Here is a 21,108-nt window from a genome sequence, read left to right as displayed (position 1 = left end):
CATTATTTAAATTTCTGCTGTGTTTAGATTGTCTAGTCCAGCTATCATGCATAGGAAGGGTGAATCTTGGCTGTGGTTGTTACACTTAAGTAGTCTTTAGAGAATGAGGTTCCCTTAAACTATCTCACAAAGATGACGTGGTCTCAGTAGACAAGTGAGCCAGAATGAGATCGTCATGTGGCTCAGGGAGGGCAGTGACCTGACGCAGCCGCACGTGGTCTGAACACCTGGCTGGGGCAGGCAGTCCTCCAGGCCCAGCTCTGGAGGCCACACAGTAGTTGTCAGGCAGACTTATGCAGACAAAGAGTGTGTGTGTGTGTGTGTGTGTGTGTGTTGGTTTTTCTGGGCGGGGGTGGGGGGATGGGGGAGGTCCAGCCCTTCTCGTTCTTAGTTCTCTCCTCCCCTCTCTCCTCTTCGGCAGAGTGCCTGCCTTCTCTCCAGCCCTCTCTCCTTTGGAATAAGGGATCCGTCTGTTACTGGTCCCTTCCAGACTGGCTGTGAATGGACATGTCATCTTTTAATGCCTTCTGATTGCTGATGATGGGGATTAGAGAACATGTGTGGCTAAGGCCATGTGCTTATTGAGCAGCATTTATTAGGTGCCACATGCGTACAACTGTTTAGTCTTTGTAACTACACGGAAGAGGAATACTGTTTCTGTTCTGCAGAAAGCAGCCGACTGAAACGGCCGTTCCAGGACAGCTCTATGGTTCTGTGATTTCACTTATCTTTGAATTATACTATTTTTATTTGCTCTTTTGGAAATTAAAGATGTAAGTTCCTCATAAGAAGGGAATGGCAGTCAGTCGGATTGCATCACTGTCCGCTTACCTGTGCTCATCCTGTGAGCAGGGCCTCAGCAGCTCTGTAGGTGAGTCCTTTGGCTGGGCCCTGGGCTGATACAGCTCATTAAGAAGTCACTCGCTCTGTGGGGCTCCTAGTTGTAGGGTAGGCAGACACATTGGTCGGTACTCACAGTGCATGCTGTACGCACAACAAATCTAATAAGAAAAAGAGATGAATTGTGAGCTTTGTTTAGAAGGATATAATGGCTGCAAAGTCAGTTATAGCTTCATACTGGAAAGAAGAAAGAGCATTTAATATTTCCTGAAGGGTTATCCATGCAGATAAGGGAAGGGAAGAGTATATTATGGGAAAAGGTAAATTCTGACAAAGCAGAGAAGCACAAACCATCTCAGGAGCTGCCAGCAGCGTCTGCATGATGCTAGAAACCATTGGTGCAGGAGCCAGAGCAATGCCATTGGGAGTGTTTTTACAGCATCTCAGTTCACAGCAATGTTCAGAATAAAGGGACATTCAACTTGAATGAGGCCGCATCCCTTGTTTCACTACAGGAAGAGTGTGGCGTGGGTGGGGATTGAAAGGACTGGGAAGCTGGGTGACTTCTTGGCAAATAAGATCCACTTGTTCTCACAAGTGAATGTTGTGATGCCAGCACATCCCTTGGCTCTGCTCGCATCATTCTGAGATGAATTGAAGCCTGGCACTGATGCATAGTCTGTTACCATGACCTCAGTCCCATCAGAATGGCATCCCTCAGAGGTCAGGTCCAGGCGGGCCCAGGCTCACTTCCAGCAAGTGAAGCATCTCGTCTGCCGGTCAGGCTGGGGCCCCTTTTTGGAGAGCATGCCCTTTCCAGGAGAATTTTAAAGTAATCTGATACTATGGAGCTACATTATCTCTTTTAAAAAAGAAAACAAAAAACATGTTATGCCTGAAAATCACAATAAGATTATTGGGTAGGGGGGACCTCTCAAACCTCTGCATAAAAATATTTTTAGAACTTTGCACTTTGAGGCAGTAGGGGGTTGAAATGAGAGGTTTGTTTTTGTTACTTGTTTTAAAATTTTATTGTGCAATATATGTAACAAAATTTATCACTTGAACCATTTTTGAGAGTGTGATTCAGTGGCATTAAATGTATTCATACTGTTGTGCAACCATCAGCACTACCCACCTCCAGCACGCCATCATCATCCTAGAATGAAACGCCACACTGGGCAATAGCACCCCATCCCCTCTCCTCCAGCCCCCGGTAAGCACTGGTCCACTCTCTATCTCTCTGAATCTGACTACTTTAAGTATCTCAGAAGTGGAATCATACAGTTTTTGTCCTTTGGGGACTGGCCTATTTCACTTTGCATAATGTCTTCAAGGTTCATGCCTATTGCAGGATGGATGTATCAGAATTGCATTCTTTTTTAAGACAGAATAATATTTTACAGTATGTATATACCACATTGTGTTTATCCATTCGTCCATCAAAGGACATTTAGGTTCTTTCCACCTTCTAGCTATTGTGAATAATGCTGCTATGAACATGGACAGACAAATATGTGTCCAAACCCCTACTTCAGCTGGCTCAAATGGTAATTCAATTTTAATTCTCAGGAGGACTCGCCATACCGTTTTCTACAGAAGCTGTCCCGTTTTACACTCCCACCAGCTGTGCACAGGGATTCTAGTTTCTAAGGGAGTGGGTTTTTGCCCATGAAAAAGAGAGGGTGCCTTTGAATTGGCATCTCAAAACAATGCTAAACCATGTGCATTTGTATGAGGAGTTTTCTCTGACTTTTTAAAAGCGCAGCATTTGTAAAGTCTGCTCTGGTCTTCAGCTCCTCATTTTAAAACCTCATATTAGCAACTTCAGTGTTCGAGTGGCCGTGGCAGCCCTCCAGGTAAAGCCCACAGGCAGCCTGCAGTGTGAGTTCAGTAAGTGGAAATCCACAAGGCACATAACTGGTCGTGAAGATCAAGGAAACAAGAAGAGGGTCTCAAAGCTGACCTGTGAGCTGCTGAGCCCATTAAACTGAGTAAATAACTAGTGAAAACAAGAAAGGGTAGTGATGAGGACAGAAAAGAGAAAGCTCACAGGGGCACCTTTTACACGACGAACAAAGAAATGGAGGTCACAGCTTGTAAGAGGCCATTTGAAAGCAGCTTGATTTGTAAACATTAGGGACATGAAATTTCAGGGAAAACAAAGCAAAGCCTGTCAGAAACAGTTTTAAGTAAATAAACCCAAGCACAAAAACCAAAATCAATGACTGGCTTTGCAGGCGGGGAGGGAACAGCTATGCAGCATTAAAATATTCGTATGAGGAAGTCAACATGCATAAAAGTTGATGCCATATTCAGCCTCATGTTTAGAGGGATCTTAAGAGTTTGAATGCCGGGTATTTACTAGCAGAGAAAAGTTGCCTTTTGATGTAAAGCATGATTGTATAAAGAGAGATCGCTGATTCATTCAGCAGCTGAACAAATGTTTCTTGAGTGTCCATTATGCGCCAGAATCTGGACTGGGGCGTGGAGACGGAGTTTGCAGTTGTGGTCGGCGAGGCAGACGGATCTATTAGACAGACGTCCTCAGACAGCGAGGAGGTGAAGCACCAGGACACCAAGTGCATGGAGGGAGGGGAGCCAAGGGGTTCTTGCTCTGGGAGCCAGAGGCTCCTTGTAGGCTTTCTGAAGAAGAGGTCTGATCTAACAGGTGGGCTGAGTAGTTCACTTCCCCAAGAAGGAGGTGGATTCAGGTGGAGTAGAACCTCTTTCTAGGATGGACCAACCTGAGCAAAGGTGAGGAAGTGGAAGAGTCTGATGGGTGGAGAGGTGATGGTGGAGGACAGCAGGGGCCGTGAATTTCAAGGCCGGAAGCAGCCGGGGATCATGCTGGAGCAAGATCAAAATTATACATTTTTCTTTTCCTCAGTGTCTAAATCCATCCCATTCCAATCCCCCATCTCCCTACACAAGCACTGCTTTTTAGAATAATCACAATTGCATATTTCATTGGAGATTCATTGTAAATAGGCTCATCTTTGGAGATAGGGAGCTGATGTTAGCAGTAGTTAGCAGTCTCACGCTCTCAGAGGTGGTGGTCTTTTTCTACCACTGCCAGAGTGGGGCTTGTGGCTGGCTCTCCAGCATCTGTTCTGCCCCTGCCTTGTTGAATAGCAGCGATGTGGTTTGGGGACTTGACCTTAGCAGGAGGTCAGCTGATTTAAGGGTCATCCCCTCTCCACTGACAGGATTTTAGTTCACCAATGGTTGTGTGTGATTCACTTTAGGCTATGGAGAAAAGATGACAGTTTGGAGGAGGATTGGGGGAAAAGAACCGTGCTTAAATGAGCTGTCTTGTTGCTAGATGAGAACCAGAAGCTTATCACCCTAGTGCCATGAGGGACCCAGGTTTAGGATAAAGGTGTTGTTATGGAGAACAGAATGGAGAGATGAAAAAAAGAAAAAAGGGTCTTTGATGGCACCGTTAAGCTGACTCTTTTTTTTTTTTTTAAACGATTAGTGGGCTTCCTCTCCTGAAAGCTGATTTTCCTTACTGCTTAATCTGTATTGGGCTTGTCCACCTGAAACTTGAAATCATCTGCAGCCTAAGTGAATCGTGATCTTTGTGACCTTCAGCAGACACCCATATGACTTCTTATGACTATAACCCTTTGAGCCTCATTTCCCATATCTGTGAAATGAATGTATGTCTCAGAGTTTTCCAGGAAGATTATCTGAATTCCACCACAAAGCCTGAGAGAGGAGGCAGGAACTAATCCTTGTTGAGTGCCTCCTATGCACCATGAAATAGGCTGGTCCTTGCTTTAGGAAGCTTAAAGAGTAAGAGAAATTCAGATAATTTTTATGTCCAGTGGTATAAATAGTAAGGTCACATGCATATGAACCTTTGTACAGTGAGTTTTTTTAAGATCATTCGCACAACGTTTGTTTAATACTTACCCGTAGTTCCAGGCACATGATTTGCTGTGCGGTGAGGGCAGGGGTGGGTGGTGGGGAGAATGAGGAAGGGGATTGAGGGAAGGCATATCTGAGAAGTTGGTATTTAAACTGAAACCTGAAAGACGGGTAGGAATTAGGTGAAGAATGGGAAAGAAAATTTCAGAAAATGATATATCAAAGAAACATGATATACAAAATCCAGAAGGCATGAGAGAACTTGGAGTGTTCAAGGAGGTGAAAGGGAGGTGTGTGGTCAAAGTGGCGTAAATGAGGGATGATGCAGTGGGATTTGAAGTCAGAGGTAGAAAGGGGACAGATAATGCATGGCCTCATTGGCCATGTTAAAGATTTCTGAATGATCTAGGTATACAATGAAGCCATTAGAAAGTTCTAGAAAAAGTCTCATGAACCGACCTAAATATTTTTTAACAGGATCGCAGGGATCCAGTGCAGAAGAGCAGTGGGGCAAGTCAGTATTCTAGGGGAAAGATGTAGGTACCGTGGACCAAGGTGATAGTGGCGGAGATGGAGTGAAGTCAATGGATTTAAGCAGCATTTTGAACGTAGAGCTTGTTGGCTCTGGTGACAGATGGAAGGGACGTTGTGAATTAGTGAGAGACGATGTCAAGCATGACTCTTCAGTTTGTGTGTGAGTGTCTGGAGAAGGCTGGAAAAGGTGAAAATATTTTATTAGAACAACCAAGGTTTGGTATGAACATGTTAAGTTTGAGATCTGTGATACATCAAAATTGGGATGTTGAGTAAAGAGGCCTTCCTAGGCTGGGTTTAAAGTTTGTCACCAGCAGGTTGATTGTATCAGAAGTGGTGGGAATGGATGTGCCTGTTCTGGAGGGAAAACACCTTACCTCACTTCTTCTGGAAGCCTTCCCTCATCTCTCAGGTGTAAAACACTCTTTCAGAAGCCTGGTCAAGAGGAAAGGAAACCCTGCCCTCGAAGGGGTCTCAGTAAAGGAAAGAATTTTAGAATCACAGACGTTGGTCAAACGGGAAAAATGCTAAGAAAGGGGGAAACTGAAGATGTTGAGTGAAAGGAGGTTATCAATGAAGTGGGGTCTTGAGGGAGCTGGGATTGAAGATTCTGGCAGTAATCCTCTGAGGCCAAAGGGAAGGGGATAAGGATGGAAATTTAGCTACATCAGTAGGATTGGGGGTCACAGGGAGATGAGAGAATTCTCCACCAGAGACCTCGGAACACACATACCAGCTGCATGTGCATAAGCACGTGTGCACACATACACCTGGTGGTTCATGGAGGTCATCTAGGTAGAATCCATGTTTCCTACAACATTCACTGCTATTTCTTTGATAATGGGTATATGGGATGTTGAAAAACAAAATCTGAAGCCCATTCTGAGGATATTTAATTTGTGAGGGGTACCCCCATTAAAGGATGTAGAGGGTAAAATGAAAATAGGAAGCTACTAAACTTGGCTCCCTTAAACCCTCCCCTCTGATCTTTCCCCCTCTTCCATGTAGCTATAACTGTTTTAAAATTACTAGTTCTTTTGTCTCTTCTCTGCCTCTTCTGTTGGACTGTGAGTTCTTTGAAGCTAATGTCTGTTGTATGTAAATCCATGTTTCCAGGATCTGACACAGGAACAGCACATAGTAAGTGCTCAGTAAATGCTTGCTGATTGACTGCAAGAGGGTAGACTTAAGTGGATGATTGAAGAATAGAGATGACTCAGAAGCAGGAAGGAATGAGCACTTTCCCAAATGGAAGCAGAGATTATAAACTAAACTGCAGGGTTGAAATGACTGCATATGTGGGAGGCAGTAACCACGTTGCCTGACTTGGTATTCTGATCTGTAACATGGGGATTCTTCATTTGCTCAAAGTCAGTCAACTTGGAACTGATGGTTCCTGGGTTTGTACCTGAGTCTTCCTGACTTCAAAGCTCAGGCTTTCCCACCATACCATGCTCCCTTTTCACCAAATCATTTCTCGTAATTGTGACCCTCACCTCTCAACTTGGAGATGCCTTGTTTTGTCCTACTTGGGTCAGATGTCTTTCATGGATGCCTTATTTATAAGATGTGTTTTCTGAGTTATATTTTTTCCTCTTTCCTAGCTCTCCACTGCGGTTTGAATCCACGGGGCATTGATCATCCTGCCTGTGCTGAAGGTATCAAACTGCAGATTGAAGGTGAAGGTGTTGAATCCCAATCCATTAAAAACAAAAATTTCCAGAAGGTGCTTGACCAAAAGGGAACCCCCAAGCGACTGCAGGCAGAAACTGAGACGGCTAAGGTAGGTAATAATCCAGTCCGCTGAGGAGCTTCTGAAGCCGCAGCTTTGATATTTTGTGGTCCAGCCCCAGAAAAGAACTGACGGTGCTTTCGTCAGTTACTGTTGTATCTTCAGTTCAAGGAACACTGCTGCTTGATCGCGGGTAGTAACAAATGAAAATATTGACGACATCCCCTTCAGAGTGAAGCTGAGACACATTTGTAGTTAGTTTCATAGTGTGGGGCTCTGAGGGTGGTGTGGAAGGAGCTCCACAGAAGAGTGCCTTGGTCTTAAAGCTGGAAGATGTGTTTGCCAGTCTCAGATTTATCATTTTGATGTTGGGCAAGTGATGGGACTTTCTAAGCCTCAGATTTTTCATCTGTAGAATGGGTATCATGAAACCTACCTCCCCCATCAGGTTGAACAGATGAAATAAGACTGTGTATTGGGAAGTATTTTCCAAAAGGCCCAGTTGTCTGCATGAGTATGAGGAACTTTTGCTGATAATTAATAATAACTGACTTTTTATTAACTATATACCTACATTCCAGGTACTGCCTGAAAGACTCTGGATACACTGACTCATTGTGTCCCTGTAACAGTTCTATGAGGTAGACAGTAGTAAACAGGGCCCTAATTAATACAAGATATAATTGCTTGATTTTGTTGTAGGATACTTTGTTCTTTTAGTCTTTAGCCTAGATGTAGGTTATAAAGCATTCACTGATAAACTAAGAGGATAGATGATCCTTCAGTAAGGGCAACCTCTTCCAAAGGTTTCCCACAACGGAACTGGCACTACCTGGGGTTTTGTCTGGAATCGGTGTAGGTGCTCATGTTGCAGGGGCTCGGTATCGAAGATGCTCATATTACTTTGCCCCTTGGAAACTGAGCAAACTGATTTTCATGTGGTATTTGGTTTCTCTCTCATGCGTTTCTTGCAAAGGAATTCCCTTTCAAACGTTTGTTAACTGAATAGATACATACGTGCCTTAGAAAGCAAACCTGTATCATCACCCAAGAAAAGCCTTAAGTAGAAAGGTCACTTGGCTGTCATACAATAACCACCTCCCACTCCTGAAAAAAAAAAATGCCTTCCAAAATCAAATGTGAATTTTTCTGCTTTATCTCCAGTTTTGAATAATTACCATGGTTGTTTCCCTTCTTTACTGTGGGTAATTAAAAACTGATGACATTAAGACAGTGTGTGTGTGCTTGGGCGTGCGTGCACATGCGCACATGTGCACTGTAGGGAATGGGGAATGATCAGCAGAGAAACTATTACAGGTATCTTGTGCTAGACATTTTAGCTGAGAGTAATTGCACTTCCTAGGAAATTGGTTGATCACTGGCGTTCGGTTTGTGAGAGGAGTTGGAAATAAGTGGTCCCTATGATGATACCTAAATCCCATCAGCTCGTTGTGCCACACAGGCATCTTGAAAGAGTGAGGAAAAGAATGCCTTAAGGGTCTTCTTTAACTGGGAAGATAAATGGCTTGTCTGGGTAGAATCTTTTCGAGAGATGCTTAAAGATACAAAACTAGAGTGGAGAAACAGAAAACAATTAACATCTGCCTGATTTTAATTCAACTTTAAATATGTCCAGATTCTCTTATTTGCAAAACAGATTGGTAATATAAGAAGTTTGATTCAAATCTGATATGATTTGATGACTGCTGAGTTACTTGGACTGTGTGACATTGTAGTAAATCCTGAATTTTCACATCAGTAGCACTTGCGTTTGCCTCTAGATCACTTCATATTTGCTTTGCCGAGAACCTGCTTCACTGGGAATGTAGTGGTCCAGAAGGAACCTTTCCTCGGGAATAGATGGCAGTTGGAAACCAGATTCATCTGAGTTTATCCAGATCATCTACCTTGAAACCCGCCAACAAATGGAGCTGGGAGGGGATTCTGAGTGTTTTCACATTGACATCATGTTGAGGAGTGGAGAGACTTGAAACTTTAGTTACACTCAAAGTACTTGTTTTTTCATGGATGACAGTGGTGGTTACTGGGGGGACAAAGTAAAAATAAGTACCACAGAGTGATGACTGCAGACTTGCAGTATCACATGCCCCACAGAGTGTGCATCACAGACATTGTGAACGTGTTCTGTGTGTGTACAAACACCTTCAGACGTGCTCTTCTGCTGCACTTAGAGGGTTATCGGAGTTGTGAGTCATCACTTTCCTTGGGTAAATAATTAAATCTCCGGTAACTTGACTTTCTCTAAACTTGACTTTCTCTAAACTTAGCTTTTAAAAAAAAAAAAACAAAAAAAAAAAACTCTGGCTAGAAACACATGCGTTTAGAGCCACTCAGTAGTATAAATTGGTACAGATTTTCTAGAGGACAGTCTGATAGTAGTTAGCAAAATTCTAAATGTGTATAATTTTTGAGCCAGTAATTCCCTCTCTAGGAACCAGTCCTCAGGAAATAATCCTCCAGATGTGCAAAGATGGCTGCAGGAGAATGGTCACTCCAGCGATGTTCGTAATATGAAACAGTGTCCGTTCACAGGACACTGGCTAAAGAAACTGTATTCATGCAACGGAATAGAATTCTCCCTTTACAAGGGTGAAGGAGACTGAGACCAGTGTGTATTTGTCTTAGTCTGTTAGGGCTGCTAAAACAAGATACCAGAAACTAGGTGGTTTATAAACAATAGAAATTTATTTCTCACGGTTCTGGAGGCTGGGAAGTTCCAGATCAAGGTGCCACCAGGATGAGTGTCTGAGCACCTGCTTCCTGGTTCATAGATGGTCATCATCTCACTGTCCTCCCCTGGTGGAAAGGGACCAGGGAGCTCCCTGGAGTCTCTTTCACAAGGGCACGAATCCCACTCATGAGGGCTCCACCCTCATCGCCTTGAGACTCCAAAGTCTAGGAATTAGACACTAATTTAGGGGCACACAGACATTCAGTCTATAGTAGTCCTTATGTGGGAAAAGGAGTGTGATGCTGTTTTAGAGGAGGGAGGATGAGGAGAAGGGCAGGTTCCTGCACAGTGTGTATAGCATGTTCCCATTTTCATAAAAAATGTCTTTTCTCTATAAAAAGGACATTATCGAGTCTGGAAGAGGTCATTCCACCCTCCGAGCAGCAGTTTATACATGGAGTTGAGACTATGGGGAAAACTTTCTCTTTCTCCACTTCTGTCTTGTTTGAGGTTTTTTGGGTTTTTTTAAGCGTATTTATTTTAAAGCCCTTTTCAGATTGCCCCATTAACTTTAGCAACTCAGCCATGACGTTTCCTGTTTGTTGAGTCAGTACTCTGCCTTTGAGGGTGCTGTCCTTCCTCCCGAGGCTTCTTACTCTTGCTGGTTATTTGCCAAAGGAGAGAGTTATCTTGGGGACTGTGTGTGCGCTGGGTTGTGGAGGCTGTCTGATGAGGTGCTTTTTCAGTCTGTGTGCTGCTGAATCGAGCACTGATGAGGTGCTTTTGTGTTGGTCTCTTCCTGAACTTTTGGGGCTGTAACGGCTTTGACCAGGTGTTAAATTATGTTTTAATTTGATGTTCCCTTCGCTACTGATTGACTGTGCAAATCATACCCGCCCATGAGCACCTGGCTGTCTGCAGGCTTCACACAGGAACGTGGTTCCAGTTCGCTGTCACACCTGTGGGCTCTGCTGCTTTGGGGTCTGGCCATGTTGGGCTTGGAAACCAATCCCTGTTGCAGATCCCCAGCAGGCGCGGTGAGCTTCATGCCTCCTCACTGCTGTGGGTTTCTGGCACCTAGACATTTCTCTTCCTTGATTTCAAGGTAGGCCTTATATAAATCTAAAAATATATCTTTAAGTTTCTAGTGTCTTTAAGTTACTAGAGCCTGAGAGATGATTGTATAGCATAAGCTTAATCTACCATCTTGACCCTGACATTTATATTGCTTTCATGATTAAGACCTATCTCTATCTCTACATATTCTAGGGGAAAGAGAATCGTCCTTTTAGCTTCTTTATCTTAAATGTGAGTTGGGCACCCTTGGCACCATTACTCAAAAGACTAGGGCCCTAATTCCAGAAGAGGTTATCTGTGCCAAAGTTGCCTTCAGCTCTTTTAGATCAAAGAGACATCAATAGAGAATGAAGCTCACTTTTAAGCCTTATTAGGTACCATAGAGTCTAGTTGAAAAAAAAAAAAAAGATACAGTTGAACTGTGGATCCGCAGAAGATGTTTACCACCATGAGTCCTCAATGCCAGTGAGGACTTGGGAATCCAGAGAGCGTGCATGCCACAGCACAGCTGCAGTTACAAGTTCAGAAGGCGAAAACCATGTTGACTTAGCTTTACGGGTGGATGTTAGGCAAGAGAGCTAGTAGGTGTAGCGTTTCATCTCATCATGAGGTCCGGAAGTTAGGAAGGTACACAGCTTCTTTTGCTCCCTCCGCCACACAGGGGCACATACCGCTGCCGCAGGTGAGAGCCAAGGTGGGGATGAGTCTCCTTGACACAGAGAAGGCACAGCCTCTTTGCCTCACCACTCTTTTCACCATTCTAGACATGTGGGCCCAAGGCCAACTCACAGGTCCTGCCTCAAGGAAGCAGCCCTGTGAGCGACTGAGGTCCTTCGCAGACAGACCTGAGGTTAATGAATACTTTCTTCCCGGGACAGAAGGATGGGCTGCCAGAGAGGCTGTGGTGCGCTAGTAGAGGAAGACATTCCCCTGTGTTGTGAGATATGGGTAACATTCAAATACTCAGCAGTGAGAATGGAAGGTGCCCTCAGCAATGACGTCTTGGCTGTCTTGGCAAGGTGTAGCAGCAGACATCCTCAGGTGCCCTCAGCAACAGTCTCTTTGAGTCAGAGTTTGCATGGTAGAAACAGGTTGAAACAGCAGGTTGGGGCCAAGTCCTGTGGGACTTGAATGCTAGAAGTATGGATTTATTTTCTGTTTGTGCCATCCAATATGGTAGCCACTAGTCATATGTGGTGATTTAAATCTATTAAAAATGAATAAAATGAAAAAAAATCATTTCCTTGGTCATATTGGCTTAATTTCAGGTGGTCTGCTTGTGTCCAGGGACTACTGTTTTGGATAGCACAGACATAGAACATCACAAAAAGTTCTGTTGGGCGGTGCTGCTCTGATCTGTGGAAGCCATTGAAGTTCTCTGGGTATAGGAGTAAGATGAAAAAAATGGAATTGTGTGAACGTTCTCTCTGACCTTTGTCCCTGGGCCTGGGGGGGACATGTGCTTCAATCATAAGAAAAATGTAGAAAGAGGAGTCGGTTTTGAAAGTGATAATCCTGAATGCTCTGATGGTTGGAATTTGAGTTTCCATGGCAACTCGGGCTGTGGACTGAGAGCAGCCCATCCACAGGCAGTATCCTGGCTGCTCCGCATCTTGGAATTCTGGAATGTGTCCTCACAAGTGGCCTGAACACAGCTTTGGGAAGTTGGAAACTTGTTCTAGACTTGATTTTTCTAGGTGCTACAAGGAAACTAACCCTGTATTTTCATGCCTATAAAATCAGGATTTCGTAAGGTTAATATCTATTTTTCTTTCCTGCCAACAGTGCTAATTCACCAGAGCCTGTAAAGTGGTGAATCAGAGTAACAATCAAGAGTCTTGGTGGCTTCTTCTCGTGTATCCCTCGTATATGCATGACTGCCCACCCCCCATCTTTTTTATTTATAAAATCCTCTGTTTTGCAGCTGAGAAAACGAAGAATCTGAATGACTTGCCAAAACCTAGTTTCTGGCTCACAGTTGGAGGAAGATGAAATTCAAATCTAAGTGTAATGACTCTAAAACCAGGATTTTTTTTATTCCCTTAAGTGCACGAATGATTTATTTATTTGAAAAGAAAATATAATCTGGTATACTGAGAACCTGGCCAGCCAGGCAAAAGAAGAGGCTAAAACGCTGCACGTAGTTTTTAGTCCTTGGATAGAAGCACGGCAGATCTTGACTGCTGTATTATATAAAGGGGAAGCAGTGCCAGCATCTGAAACAGTGGGTAATTGCCTACATTTGGCTTTGGGATGCGTTATGTGAGTCTTTGGCAGCAGATAGCCTTTTCTCATTAGGCTAATATTAGATTTAGTTTGTCTTTCTCTGGCAGAGTTAAAGGAGCTGGCCTGGAATTTGGTGCTGGAGGCAGGAGGAGGAGAAATCCTGATGCTTTGGATAAGCCGCAGGTGGATAAATGAGAGTTGACTTAGAGGGCGTGTGGTGGACATTCGTTAACAGTGAGCAGGAAGCAGTAATCTGGGATTGAAACAGAAAGCTCAGAGAATGTTGACTTGGGTTAAGGATGAAGGGTGGATTGTTCTTAACCTTGATCAAATTTCGTTGCTCAGCTGCCTCTGAGAAGGTCTGTAGCAATTTGGGAAGAGAATGATCTAATTCTTGGCTATCTTTATTTCTTGGCTCGGGGAGCAAGAGTGTCTCCAAAAGAAGCTGCCAGCCTGATATAATGTCACCAGTGATACGAAAGGACATAATGCATGGGAAACATAATGAGCACGTGCTTACTTAAGCATTGTCAGGAGTCAGACCAAGAGAAACAAGCCAGAATGACTGTGTTATGTGAGTTCCAGGGCGCCACCACATATACACTGGGCACTTGGCAAGGGCTCAGGAGAAGCTACAGTTAGCCCATATTTGAAAGGGTAAGCTTTTATTACTAAAGCGTTGAGCTCTGCAAAGTGTGACAATAGAATGTGTATTTGAGTCATAGTTCTGTAGTATAGTCAGCAAAAAAGGAACCTTAAGGAGCACCTGACCACCTAATTTATAGGTCAGGATGAGATTCAATGGCAGCCCCAAAAGTCTTGAGGCTGGTAATGGCATGGTCAATCCTGAAACCCAGTCATTCTGACGCATGGCCAGTATTTTCCATTCTGTTGTGCTGACAAATCTATACAGAACAACAAGTGCTTGCAGCCATTTGGTTAATGTTACTTTTCTTGTGTCCAGGACAGTAGTGTTTGCCATTTGAGGATTCAGAATGGGCAGTTGGCATTCAGGGGAGCTGGAGCTCCTACCAGTGGGTGGATCAGAGCCCAGTTATAGTTCATGGACAGTTTTCATGCAGCAAAGACAGGCCTCTGCGAGAAAAGGGCATTTGAGTTGTAGGGATGGCTTGTCTGGTAGCATGCTGCCCAAATGCTTTTCTTCTCCAGCCTGAAACTCTGGAGATCAATATGTAAGCCTATTGACTGTGGCGGCAGTGAAAGGGTCATAACAGTCAGAATTGATTGAGCTATTGCAGAATTCTATGCATCTATATAAGGGCAAATGCATAATTCGTACCTGAGTGAGAGACAGAGGTGGCACACATGACAACAGTGACCGTGTTCTGTAGTTGGGTTGAGAAGACACCCAGTTTTTGATTAGTGACGTTGGAAAAGCCTAGAGGCATCTAAGAGCCCTGATCAACTCAACCGAGTGAAGCACTCAAGAAGCAGATAAAGTAGGACTTCGAGAGAGAAGCTTGAGGCCCAGTAAGGTGCACAGCAGAAGGTGGTGGAAGGAAGCAGGGCTTGGCCTCTGCCTGCACCCATAGCTAGAGGCCTGAAGCTCATGCCTGGTGAGGGCCACGGTGGTTCAACAGACACACATCATCTCTAAGCAGATACAGTGTTACCCTCTTTCCCACTGCCTACACACATAGATGCTGAGACATCTTTACAAAATGCACATTATTTAATAAGACTTTCAAGTATATCTTGGCTTTCCCTGATATTCTATATCATAGTTGCTATTGGACTACTTGGACTCAGGTGGTGGTTTAGAACAGGGGTTTACAGACTTCTCCTGTAAAGGGCCAGATGGCCAATGGCTCTACATGGTGGGTTTTGCTGTCTCACATGACTTTGAGGAATTCCAGGTGTTTCATTGAGATGGTTACTTGGTACATCTGTGATTTAGATGTATGTCTTCACAGCTCCACATCGTCTCGGTGTGCCCAAGGCAATGGGAGGCGCTGGACAGCTCAGCTTTAGATACTGCACACCCGGGATTACAGAGAGCTGTTGGGAGAGGGTGGGAGGTGGAATGGGTACTTTTAATCATTTTTTAAAAACATCCTGTGTTTTCTTCTTTCTTCTCTATAAATACACAAATGGCGGCAGCTTATGTTCTATTTGGATAGAAGCTGCCAGAAGTAAATAGTTGTGAAGGGAAAAAACATTGTAATAAGTAATAAATCATTTAAAACTGCCCTGATACCACTCATACATTGTGAAAGAGATTTTGTAATAATGATTAACTTGAAAAAATAGAGTATCCCGTTATATTAAAAAAAAAAAAGCAAATGGCACAGGCAGTTCTGTTGTTCAGAGATGGATTAGTCGTCAGCACATCATGTTGGCTCATTCTGTCCCTCTGACCGGCGCTGAAGTCCATGCATGTGCCACCTGCACTGCCACCACATGCATCTTCCTCACCGTCTCTTAACTGGCCTCCACTTCACCCCTGTCCTCCTGTGGCCTGTGCTCCACACAGCAGTCTTGAATCAGGGGACACCACACACCTGCGTAGCTTCCTTGATGGCTTCTCCGAGCACTTAAAGTAAAAATCCAGACTCATTCCCATGGTAAGAACCTAAGACATTTGGGCTGTGCGTGGCCTCTCCAGTCTTACCTCCTATCAGGCTTTCCTCTGGTTGTCTGGGCTCCAGACGTCCTTGTCTTTCTGTTTCTTGAATACTTCAAGGTCACTCCTGAGAGCGTTGGTACTTGCCATCCTGTCTGCCTATGATGTTTGCCCCCTTGATCGTTGTACCACTGGTTCCTTGTCACTTAGGTCTCAGCTCAAATGTCCCTTTGCAGAGAGGCCTGCCCACTCTAACTGAATTAGCCCCTCAGTCACTCTCTCTGACATCACTGTGTCCTTCACAGAGCTTCTTCCTAACTGAAATCGTCCTGTTTATTTCCTGTCTCTCCAGTAAAACTTAAACTCCTCGAGAGCAGGGATCTTGTCTGTCTCATTCAGTGCCATGACATCAATGCCTGCTGGCTGCAGTCAGTGTCCAGTGCATCATAAAGAATACTTTTGGTAAATGAAATAAATTTGAGTTGATGTAACCTGGAATCCCCTTGCCCCTGGGTCTTCCTGTCTTTTGCATCATAGTTACCTCATTTTCTTTAGCCTCTCTACCAGTGAGCAGGGGGATAAATCTTTCTGGATCCTGCAACAGTTGTCAGCGTCAGGGAGTGCTTTTCTGGATGGTGGGTGCACGTAGACATTGTCCACAGGATGAGCAAGGGATACTTCCATAGCTGCTCTGTTGCCCTTCATCCTCAAAGTCTAGGTCTTCCCTAAGCCTAGGCAAGTACCTGTCTGCAGTCTGGGGTAGGCATTCAGAACTTCACCTAGTTCAAGGGTCTTCAGCCTCCAGATCAGGACTAGTTATCTCTCTGCTACCTCCAGGGTTGGCCAAGATTTCAGACAGCGAGGTGCCTTCACCCCCGCCCACAGCTCTCTTCAGGGTCCTCAGTGTAGGCATCAGCCAGCTCCCCTCATTTCTACCCCATTTCCTTGAAGTCAAGACTTAAGGGAAATAGAAAGCAGAAGCTTCTCCTTAAATGATTAGGAACTCCTGACTTGAGTTCAAAACCAGACCACCAGGTACCAAGTAACACCTAAAACGTCATGGCCAGGGGCTTATGAATTAGAAATAGTTTTCCAATGTTGCTTTTACATGTGACCTTACACGTCTACTGGTATGATCTGCTTGGGCTGTTAACAACAAAATACCGTAGACCAGGGAACCTCAGTGATAGACACGTGTTTCTCACAGTCCTGGAGGCTGCCGTCCGAGATCAAGGTGCCAGCCAGTCTGGTTCCTGGTGAGGGTCCTCTTCCTGACTTGCCGATGGAAGCCTTCTGGCTGTGTCCTCACATGTGGGAGAAAAAGTGAGCTCTGGATCTCTTCCCCTTCTTAAAAGGACACTGATCCCATCCTGGGGCCCTACCCTCACGACCTCATCTAAACCTAATTTCTTCCCAAAGGCCCTATTTCCAAATACCATCACATTGGTGGGGGTGGGGGGGGAGGGCTGGGGTTAGTGCTTCAGCCTATGACTTCGGGAGGGGCCACAAACGTTCAGTCTAGAATACATACCAAATACGCATTTTGGCCAAATGGCTGAGTGTTAAATTACTACTTGGCTGAAGTTGAATATCATCATTGTGGAATGAGTGTCTGGCATACAAGAATAAACCTGAAATATTACTAAGAATACCTATTTATTACAACTTAATTAAAATTATACCAAGGAGATTTTTTTTTTTTTACAATTGGCATTTATAGTGCAGTGGTACAGTAATTTCTGAGCTGTCAGCTCCTGTGGTTTATATATTGCACGTTTATGATACTGAAAATACACTCTTTCAACTGAGGCCAGTGGAGGAGTAACACACGTTTTTGACAAGCCCCCCCCCCCCCCACTGCAGGGCCGTGCTGATGGTGATACTCCCGAGTCATTAAGCTTTCATCCTCTCCAGTGATAACTGACCGAAATAAAGACGTCAGTTCGTAGGCTCACCATCTTGGTTGAAACTCCTGAGGCAATTTTGTTGAAATAATCCCATAAACTCAAGCTTTGGGCTATATATAAAGAAGATGCTCTTTAAAAATTCTCCAGATCAAGCTTAATTTTGTTGCTGTCCATGTGGTTTTCTTTCTGTAAAGATGTTTTCCCAATATTCATTGTAAAACGTGATTTTTCAATTCAGCCGCCAGAATGATCTTGCTAACGTGTGAGTCAGATCATATTGTTTCTCTGCTCAAACTCCTCTGATCACTCCCCATTGTCCTCAAGTTAAAAGCCAGAGTCCTCTCGGGGCCCAACCACGATCTGCTCTTTGGCAAGTCACTCATGTCATCTGCTCTCTTCCACACTCAGGCTGCTCCTGGTTTAAACCAGCTACCTTCCCACCTCAGAGCCCTTGTACCAGCTGTTCCCCCTGCCTGCAATTTCTTTTCCTCAGGATGCACAGGATTCACTCCTTCATCTCCTTCAAATCTTTGCTCCAGCATAACCTCCTCAGTGAGGCATACTGGGCTGTTCTATTTAAGTAACGGCCCCTTTCCGTCTGCCTCTGATGCCCTGGCTCTTTTCCGTGATTCCCACCCCCCCCCACCCAAGGTACTCATCACTTTCTGAAACAGTCTATCATCTCCTTATTTATTATGTGTATTATTTTATGTCACCTACCAGAGTGTAAGTTCTGTGAGGGCAGGGGCCTGTTTTGTTTTGTGATACATTCCTGGACTCGTATCCATGCATGGGATGTCATAGGGGCACACTTACTTGTCATTTAAATGAATTCTTGTAATCAGCGTGCATTTAATTTTCACCTGGCTGATAAACTTTTCATATAAAAATAAACCAGGAGAACATCATTTTCGAAGTTAGAAGTAAAATGCCTACTTTTATTGAAAGGGAATTTTCACACAGCAATAGAAAATCCAAAGAGCATCTCCATTTGTTACCAACAGTGCAGCGATGATCAGATAGGTAAGTAACCTACAGGATCAAACGATCACTGATTGCTCACAAGGTCAAGATTGCCAAAAATAGAGTGGAAATGGCCCTCAGCTGCTCGGCCTGCCAACAAACCAAGGCTGAAGCCAAATCCTAACAGAATTTTGACCAAACACCACAACCAGAGCTGAACTTCACTGCCTACCTGTTGTTTATATAATTAAGCAGTTTAGCTCCTAAGTGTTCTCATGTCTAACGCACGTTGTGTAAATCTGTTTTTGGTTTTTTTTTTGGAAGAAATCTGATACCAACCTTTTCTCATATTGTACTAAGTAGAGCAAGAAGGGTTAACCCTATGCATGCCTGGGATAGTAGTAACTTCTTAGAGGTGGCCAGAACTGTAACAAACAGAAGAGAGAAAGGCACAAAGCTTGAATTTGTCATCGGGCAGAACGTTTTGATAGAAGATGTGTGATCTCACTATTTTGATGGCTTTGACATGGTGTAGTGAAGAGCCCAGGCTCTGGGACCTGGGGTCGAATCCCTCTCCTACCCTTCTTCTTACTGTCTGCATCACCTGGGGCTGGTTTCTTGTCCTCTCTCTGCCTCCATGCCTGTATCTGTCCAGTAAGGATACTCATAGTACCTGCTTCACTGAATGGTTGTTGGTATCATTGGAATCAAGTGCTTAAAACTGCTCCTGGCTTAAAGTCAGCACAGTGTTAAGTTTCCCTTTATTGTTGTTCTTAATATCATCATTATCCTCAGAAAATATTTTGGCAAGATAGAGAAAACACCTTTTTTTTTTTCCAGCAGAGGTTTCAAATTGGCTGTCTGAAGCCATATTGGGTCTACCAACAAGTTTTGTTTGCCCACACGAAGTTAAAGTCGAAATTAATCTTCAGCGGTGGAAAAACCCTGAAGTTCTTTATTTAAATGCTCCAGATTTCCCACTTCTCTTGAAAAATGGAAAAAAAAAATCTGGAAATGATAAGCCTCAATTTATACCAGCTGGAGTTACCAGCAGCCGCCCCGTTTAGTCGAGCTGTCTCTCCACTCTGGTCCTGTCTGGGCCCGGCCCTCTTCACTCACGGTGTCTCCTGCTGGGAGTTGAGTTGGTGACCCTCAGTGTACAGGACACTGACCTAGTATGAAATGTATAGTTAACCCTCTCTTGTTTAGTGAGGATGACATTTTATCTCCTTAAAATGCACATAGTCTACATTCAAAGTATCTGTTAGACCCCTTCTCTGGTGACACTAAATTGAAAAAGACACAAGTGGGAACTGGATCTCAAAGTACGAGGATGCATATTCTCATACATGTTTGGAAGGAAACCAACTGAGGTCTGAGAAACTGAGATGGAAGATAAAGACACGGGGTAGGTGGAGGGAAGGGAAACGGGAGGAAGGGTGTTTTCTGAAATGAAAACTGAAATGTTAGGAGCAGCCTTGCCAAAAGATGGCACCAAGAACACTTGCTGGACCTGGGTCGGCATGTACAAGGACGCCGAAGTGGGGAAGAGCGTCTGGTGCTGAGGAGGAGAAACAGACCAGTGTGGCAGGTGCTCAAGTGCCTCAGGAAGATGTTGGAGAGATCCTGTGGGTTTTGCCTGAACTTTACACCCAGTGCAACGGAGAAACCAATGAAGAGCTTGAGATGCGGAGAGGCTGACAAAGAAGACGCTAGCTGCTCCTCCGAGGGTTGGTTAGAAGCTAGCAAGAGGAGAAAGAAGCAGACTAGGCAGTGGCTACTGGAGTTGTAGTTGAGAGATGGGGTCTTGGACCAGGGTGATGCCAACAGAAATGGAGAGAAGTGGGCCAACTTGAAGTTGATTTTGAAGTTAGTAGTGGTAAGGTGTGACCAGGTGTAACCTATGAAGCAAAAGGAAGAATCAGGGATGACTCCTAAGTTTCCGGTTTGAGCGGCTAACTGGACATTGATGTTATTTAGTAAGACGGGAGAAGATGGCAAGGCAGGGATGTTAATAGGAGAAGCTTTGGGGTGAAATCAGAAGTTTCATTAGGACCATATTTTATGGTTTCTGGGTTACATCCAAGAGGAAGTGTCAAGTAAGCCATTAAACTTGCAAATCCAGGTTTCAAAGGGAGGTTTCAGCTACAGCTATAGACGAGGGAATCCCATCTGACACACTGCGTATATGTCTGTTTTGGGAGGTGGGGACAAAGTATGTAGAAACCAAGAGATTTTTCAATGGTCCTTACCTCCAGGAGTTGAAATCTCTTTGGTTCTCCTGCCTCTGCTGCTGCTCTGTTATCTTTGCCTTGTTATCACTGAGCTTCAGGCGGAAAGGCTAGACTGTTCAGTTTGAAGGGTGATGGCAGAGCATGAAAGCACTAGAAATAGCTCATCCTAACATTTTTCTTTTCCGCTTAATTTTTTGTACCTCCCCCACCCACAATCATGCTTACCTCCTGTTTCCTGTTTCACACATCGGGTGCAAAGAGACCAGTGCTGCATGGCCAGTTGGAAGAGGGGAGGAGCAGGGTTGTTGGGGATAAGCAGCGGATGGTTTTTAACCTTTTAAGGCTGATTAACTTTCCGTAGGGATGTGAGAGTGGGTCTGCTTTTTATTAGTACTGCCTGTGTTCACCAACATCCACTTCTCCTGGTACTTCCCAGTCTCCCT

At 44.3% G+C, this 21,108-nt stretch overlaps 1 protein-coding gene across 3 annotated transcripts in view; it reads left to right on the top strand.

Annotated features, from left to right (window-relative positions):
* SAMD12 (sterile alpha motif domain containing 12) overlaps positions 1 to 21,108 on the top strand; it is a 375,863-nt gene that overhangs the window by 29,220 nt on the left and 325,535 nt on the right. For all 3 annotated transcript variants that reach the window (XM_045508474.2, XM_010972582.3, XM_045508473.2), the window contains exon 2: positions 6,855 to 7,033. In XM_045508474.2, the coding sequence (XP_045364430.1) occupies positions 6,855 to 7,033 (179 nt within the window). The remainder of the gene's footprint in view (positions 1 to 6,854; positions 7,034 to 21,108) is intronic.

Source organism: Camelus bactrianus, chromosome 25, assembly GCF_048773025.1.
Source record: "Camelus bactrianus isolate YW-2024 breed Bactrian camel chromosome 25, ASM4877302v1, whole genome shotgun sequence".
Lineage (NCBI taxonomy): Eukaryota > Metazoa > Chordata > Mammalia > Artiodactyla > Camelidae > Camelus > Camelus bactrianus.
The sequence above is the reverse complement of the archived record's forward strand: the minus strand, read 5'-3'. Positions and strand labels throughout refer to the sequence as shown.